Below are 6,866 nucleotides of genomic sequence, written 5' to 3' on the forward strand. Positions count from 1 at the left end.
TTAGTTTAGGGTCGGTTTGTGCATATAGAGACGGCTCAGTGGGGTGGGGCGTGCGGGTCAGGACCGCCCCGATGTCCCAGTGTGGCCTTATGGGGTGCTTAGAATTGTGCTGTGCTGAAATGCAGCTACCTCTGGGGAGGGGCAGCTGTTTGACATCTGCCCAGCAACACTGCACTGACCCCTACTGAGCCCCCCGCCCTGCTCCCTGCAGCACAGCACCCCCTGCTGAGCACACCCCCACCCTGTTCCCTGCGGCATGGCGCCCCCTGCTGGGTCCCCTGCCCCACTTCCTGTGGCCTGGCACCCCATAGCAGTGCACAGGGGCATTGGGGCCTGCAGTGATTGCAATGGGAAGGGGTCTGGGCAGGACAGACACACCGCCGGGTCCCCCCATGGCTGGCTCCCCCTAGTGCTGGGGCAAGGGACTGGGAGGGCAGAAGAAGCCGGGGCTGCAGGGCACGGTCCGGGACTGGCAGGCAGCAGGGGGAGGGCAGGGCTGGGATGCACCGGGAACAATGGGGAGAGGGGTTATTGTTCCGCTGGCGGCCACTAGGAGGTGCAGTCTCTGGCCAGGCGCGTGCTGGGAGCGGTAGGCAGGTGCATGCTGGGAGATGCAGTCTCTGGCCAGGCGCGTGCTGGGAGCGGTAGGCAGGTGCATGCTGGGAGATGCAGTCTCTGGCCAGGCGCGTGCTGGGAGCGGTAGGCAGGTGCATGCTGGGAGATGCAGTCTCTGGCCAGGCGCGTGCTGGGAGCGGTAGGCAGGTGCATGCTGGGAGATGCAGTCTCTGGCCAGGCGCGTGCTGGGAGCGGTAGGCAGGTGCATGCTGGGAGATGCAGTCTCTGGCCAGGTGCATGCTGGGAGTTGGCCAGCGAGCCGTGCAGGAGGAGCAGAGTCTCTTGCTCCGACAGCGGGTGAATCAACCCCCCCCCCCCGGCTCTGCTTGTGCACCCCGCGGGGAGATCGGGGGTCGGGGCTGGTACTTGGGGGGCAAGGGGCGGGCTGTGGGGAGACATTTGGGGCTGGGCGCTGGGCAGGGGGCTTGGGGAAGGGTGGGGGCCTGAGGGTTGGGTGAAGGTTTGCAGGTGGAGGGAGGCTGTGGAGCTGGGCTGGGGGCTGGGCGGAGGATGGTGGGAGGGTTTGGAGGGGGGTGGTGGGGGCTGAGTGAGGCGGGAGGCTGTTTATGGCGTTGGGGGGCTGGGCGGAGGGCGTTGGGGGCTGGGTGAGTTGGGGGCTGGTGGGGCTGGGCGGAGGGCAGTGGGGGGCTGGGCGGAGGATGGTGGGAGGGTTTGGAGGGGGGTGGTGGGGGCTGAGTGAGGCGGGAGGCTGTTTATGGCGTTGGGGGGCTGGGCGGAGGGCGTTGGGGGCTGGGTGAGTTGGGGGCTGGTGGGGCTGGGCGGAGGGCAGTGGGGGGCTGGGTGAGTTGGGGAGCTGGCCCGGGGGGCTCCCTCTCTAACCCTCCTTCCCTCTATCCCAGCCCCCCTGCCATGCCGGCCACCTGCTCTGCGTGCTGCACCAGCCCGGCTGCCCTGCGGCGCCCCAAGACGGGCCACGCCCTGTGCCGCGCCTGCTTCCTGGCGGCCTTTGAGGAGGAGACGCACCAGGCCATCGTGGCCGGGCGGCTCTTCCAGCCCGGCGAGACCGTGGCCATTGGCGCCTCGGGGGGCAAGGACTCCACGGTACTGGCCCATCTGCTGCAGCTCCTTGACCAACGCCACGGCTATGGCCTGCACCTGCTGCTGCTCTCCGTGGACGAGGGCATCGCCGGCTACCGCGATGCCTCCCTGGCCGCCGTGCGCCGCCACCAGCGCCGCTCCGGCTTGCCCCTGCACGTGGTCTCCTACCGCCAGCTCTACGGCTGGAGCATGGACCGCATCGTCCGCCACCTCGGCCCCCGCAACAACTGCACTTTCTGCGGCGTCTTCCGGCGCCAGGCCCTCGACCGGGGCGCCCTGCTGATGGGCGCCGACAAGATCGCCACAGGTGGGGGGGAGCCACCAGGGGCCCTGCTGCTGGGAGGGGCAAGATGGCCATGGGGGCAGGAGAGTCCATGGGGAGCATGTGGCATGAGAGAGCAGGGGCCAGGATTGCCCTGGGGGTGGGGTGTCAGCTGGAGGATTGCTGCTCAGCATGTATATCATCTCCCCAGATGTGTGTGTATGTGGGGGGTCCTATGGGATGGAGGCAGGGAGAGCTGTAGGGTCTGAATTGCGGGGAGGGGGCTTTGCTGGGGAGAAGGGGGCATTGTTGGGTCTTATTTGGGGGGACTCTGTGCTGGAGGAGGGGGTGCTATGGGGTCTGCTTTGGGAGGCTTTGTACTGGGCGAGGGGGGTCACCGCAGGGTTCAACCCAGGGGTCCACTCTGGCCTGACTCTTTCACGCTCCCCTGCAGGGCACAATGCAGACGACGTGGCCGAGACAGTGCTGATGAACTTCCTGCGGGGTGACGTGGGTCGGCTGCGCCGGGGGGCGGGAGTGGGGCCGGCGGGGGGGGAAGGGGCCGTGCCCCGCTGCAAGCCCCTGCGCCACGCCTACGAGAAGGAGATCGTCCTCTACGCCTACTTCCAGGGCCTGGACTACTTCAGCACCGAGTGTGTCTACGCCCCCCAGGCCTACCGCGGCTACGCCCGCGCCCTGCTCAAGGATCTGGAGGCTGCCCGGCCTAGCGCCGTGGCCGACCTGGGCCACTCGGGCGAACGGCTCTCGCTGCGCTCTGACCTCCGCATGCCGGCCCGCAGCACCTGCCAGCGCTGTGGCTACGTGGCCAGCCAGACCCTGTGCAAGGCCTGCGTCCTGCTGGAGGGGCTCGAACGCGGCCTGCCCAAGCTGGGCATTGGCAAGCACCGGCGCCTGCGGGACAAGCTGCGGGACGGGCAGCCCCTCACCCAGGAGGAGCTCAGGCGCCTGGGGGCCCCGGCCGAGGGGGAGCCGCCGGAGGAGCAGGAGCCTCAGGGGGAGCTGGGGACAGACGAGGAGCCAAGGGGTAGACAGGAGCTGAGGGGCCCACGGGACCTGGACTTCTGAAGTGGTGTGGGGTGTGCCACTGAGAACAGCCGTGCTCCTGTCCACGCTCGGGGCGGGGGGGAGTGGGATCCAATAGGATAGAACGGGGGGGCTGGGAGCCAGGACTCCTGGGTTCTCTCCCTGGCTCTGGGAGGGGAGTGGGGTCTCATGGTTAGAGAAGCGGGGCTGGGAGCCAGGACTCCTGGGTTCTATTTCCAAGTCACTGTGTGACTAGGTAAGTCACTTTTACCTTGCTGTGACTCAGTTGCCCCCCCCCCCCCCCCAGAATTGAGATAATGCAGCTTATACTTTGTAAACTGCTTTGAGAGCTGTGGATGAGAAGTGCTTAGTGTGAACAAGTGGTGCATGGTTCTCTTCTGTACCAGGAGATTACGAGGACATGTGAAAGAGCTGATAATAAAACTGTTTGCTGAAGAAGAAATCACGCGGTAAACAGCATCTCTAACCTTTGGCAATCATCTAACAAAAGCCAGACGGGCACTTAAGAAAATTCACACGTCAAGGGGGCAAAGGTCCAAACTTGAGATGAGATATTTCAAAACGATTGAAAGGAAACAGCTTGAGGGACTGGCACTGAAGAAAAAGTTTTCCTCATGTAAATATTAGAGAGTTTGGACTTTTCATTCTGATTTAGGACTGGGTAAATTTTTCCTGAAAGTCTTGGGGCAGGGGAAACCTACAGCATTTGTGGACTGATTACACAGCCCCAAGATTTTGCCGGCTCACAGATTGCCTGCTTCAAAATACTAGGGTCAGAGGTGATGAGAAGATTTTTACAGAAATGATTTTTAGTAAATCCCCCCCTGTAGAACTGAACGGTGGGTAGGAACCTTTTTCTGCCATTCCCATTCTGTAGTGGGGATGCAATTTCCATTTATTCTCTAGAACAGGAATTCTCAAACTGAGGGTCCTAACCCAAAAGGGGGTGGCAAGGCTATTATAGGGGGGTTGTGAGACTTAGGGGTACCGTATTTGAAGGACACTGTGAGGGGAAAAGGGGAACTGGTGTGGCAGTGCATACAGCTTTCTGCCCACCCAGTTCTGAAGGCAGTGCTGCCGCCAGCAGCAGCAAGGGTGGCAATGCCTTACACCTAGGAGAGGACAAGGTTTCACTTTTACTACAACTCAGCAGCAAGAAACGCAAAGTGGGGACGTAGGAGGACAGTTTGCACACCAGTGTAGCCTTTTATTTCATTTAACATGAATTTTGTAACGTATCACACCACTGTGGGTTCAGATCTAGCAGTGACAGTTTCAAGCTTAACAGGGAAAGTCACCTCGGCTACTTGCTTTAGATATAGAGTCTCTCGGAACACAAAGACCCCAAGGGTAGAGACTACGCAGGCATTCACAAGTACAAGGTCTAGTCTGTTTTATAGGTTTTATTAAAGTTACAATTCAAGTTATTACCCAAGCTGATCGCAATTCTAGACAGACCTGTGCACAAGTTACAAATATTGTTATATTCTCATCCTTACCAATAGTCTTAGGTCTGATGGGTCTCATGTTTTTATCAGAGGGATGGTTCCTGCTGGAGATTCCCATAGCAAGCTCAATTTTCCCGCTCTTGGCATCCTGGTTTTATAATGTGATTCTACCTATAGCGATTTTCTGTGCATGAACATGAAAGAGTCACCCCTCTTTTCCCTTATCTGTCCCCTTCAAACTTAAGGGACCCTGATTTCTATAGGTTGCATAGGCTCTCTTCATTCTCATTAGCATTGACGCACAGCCTGTATCCTGTGGTTAAGGCACATGCTGGAAACAGCTATGCCTTTACAGCATTTTTTGGATTTAAAATTCATCTTCCAGTTAATTTTTCTCATTACCCCTTGGCCCCTCTTTCCCCATTATCTTAGGGCTTCGGGTTTTTCTTCGCTTGCTTACTTATCTCCGCATTTCTTAACTCCAAGGCCTAAAATAGCGAAGCTAAAATTTTGCAGGCCTTAGCCTGCAGGCCTTGCATTTCAACCCTACTTACTCAGATACTTAATACATGATTATTCCCTCTACATGCTGATCAATCTTAGACTTCTATAATCCTACAATGTAACTGTTTAGCATACAATGATTATATAGGACATAACATGTTAGCTAGTCAGAACATCATGCAATAAATGAACAATAAACTAAAATCATTGGCTATGCCAGGCCAGAGAGAGATGAGGACAGAGCTGAAGCCAGTACAGGCTCCCACCAGCCCAGGTCCAGAGACCAGTAGGCACTGGGGGGTGAAGTGTGCCAGCAATGCCCAGACAGATGTGGCTGGGTTGAGGTTGCCAACCCTCCAGCATTGGCCTGGAGTCTCCTGGAATTGACATTCATCTCCCGGTGACCACTGAAAGCAATCTGGGAATTATAATAGGATATTTTAAGAAAATGACATTACATCACGTTGGGGAAAATTTTTTCCCAGAATAGCTTCAGTCAGAGTTGGCAGCCCCAGGCTGGGTGAGGGAGCTGATCTCCAGCCTGGGCAGGGTAGGGAAGAAGCCACTAGGGGATTCAGCGCCATTGATTGCAGGGATAACGCAGACGTGCGTCATTTACTGCTCCTGTGAGTATGTCCAGTGATTTGCTGTCACTTCTTGTTGGGGGGGGGGTGTAATCATATTTTCAAAGGGGGACCCCTGCTCTATAATGGATTTAAACCACCAGCCGCCCTTTAGGACAGTATTTTCCATCTGATTCTCTAGGCCGGAGTGTCTCAAGTCTTTTCTGCACTGGAGCTCACCATGGTCCTATAGGCCCTCACCCCCACCTCGTCTCGGTTTCAGATAATAGACCCTGAATTTAATCCTAGCAAAGGTCAGGAAAACTACTGTACCTCTGAGCTCCGCTCTAGCTCAATTGCCAGATCGGGGCTGGAAGTGCAAAACCCTGAGGTAGGTTCTCTTGGCTGTTGGAAATGGCCATTTCGTCAAAATCAAAATGTTCGGTGGGGAGGCGTGGATTTGGTAGTTGGGGTATCTAAATGAATTATTTAGACATTTTCATCTCAGGTGCTATTCTAGCCTGCTGGCTGAGTCTCTTTCTGGGACTCAGTGTCCCCTTCTCTAATATGGGCGTATTGATGCACTGTGAGATCCACAGATTGAAAACACCAGCTCGAGGGGAAGAATGGCCCAGTGGTTGTTGGGCACTAGTCTAGGACTTGGAAACTCAGGCAATTCTCTGCTGCACTACAGACTTCCTGCATGGGCTGGAGCAAGTCACTTTAGGCATCAAGATTCCACTGAAATCAGCGATGCTGCCTGAGTCTGCACAGAGCCCAACGTAGCAGTAGGATTTTATGTTTGTATTTTATATAATTTAGAATGAAGAATAATAATGTAGCGTGTATTAAATGTATTGGTGTATGATTGGATTATATTCTGCCAACCACCCTTTTTGAATAGCAGAAAGGAATGGCCTAATGGGCCATTGGTAGAGCTACATCAACCAGCATCTGTCTGAAGCCGATTTTAAGGCAGTGACAGACTGTTAGGGTCACCATTTTGTTGTGGGTTTAGCATTTTAAAATAAAAGAATGCCACGATTGTTCTCCTACATTGCAATTTGATGTTCCTGTTCAAATGTTCTGTGTAAATCAATCCTGTTTTATGTGTGAATAAGGAATGTGTGTGTTAGAAGATAAGTGTGAAGGCCATCACCGAACCAGATGTTCTAGGGAGGAACCGAGGCAGACGCAAGGGCGCCAGAAAATTACAACACGACCCTATTGAAATGTTGGAAGAGGGCAGATAGACGACTCTAAAAGTAAGACAGGCATCTACCAATGGGGACAAGATAGCTGTGATCAAAACCAGCATGGGGTAACTCCCTAAGAGACTTAATAAAAAAA

At 55.7% G+C, this 6,866-nt stretch overlaps 1 protein-coding gene across 2 annotated transcripts; it reads left to right on the forward strand.

Annotated features, from left to right (window-relative positions):
* The first annotated feature begins 576 nt into the window (after positions 1 to 576).
* On the forward strand, positions 577 to 6,565 carry CTU1 (cytosolic thiouridylase subunit 1). Of its 2 annotated transcripts, XR_006276870.1 has the most exons (5): positions 577 to 597; positions 849 to 912; positions 1,476 to 1,981; positions 2,391 to 3,236; positions 6,025 to 6,565. XR_006276870.1 is itself a non-coding variant. In XM_038383530.2 (4 exons), the coding sequence occupies exons 3-4, from the start codon at positions 1,486 to 1,488 to the stop codon at positions 3,020 to 3,022; spliced, it is 1,128 nt and encodes a 375-aa protein (XP_038239458.1). In that variant the 5' UTR covers positions 577 to 597; positions 849 to 912; positions 1,476 to 1,485; the 3' UTR covers positions 3,023 to 6,364. The 2 variants fall into 2 exon arrangements, 1 of the variants encoding a protein (XP_038239458.1); XM_038383530.2 differs by having other exon boundaries at positions 2,391 to 6,364.
* Positions 6,566 to 6,866: the final 301 nt, after the last annotated feature.

Source organism: Dermochelys coriacea, chromosome 24, assembly GCF_009764565.3.
Source record: "Dermochelys coriacea isolate rDerCor1 chromosome 24, rDerCor1.pri.v4, whole genome shotgun sequence".
Lineage (NCBI taxonomy): Eukaryota > Metazoa > Chordata > Testudines > Dermochelyidae > Dermochelys > Dermochelys coriacea.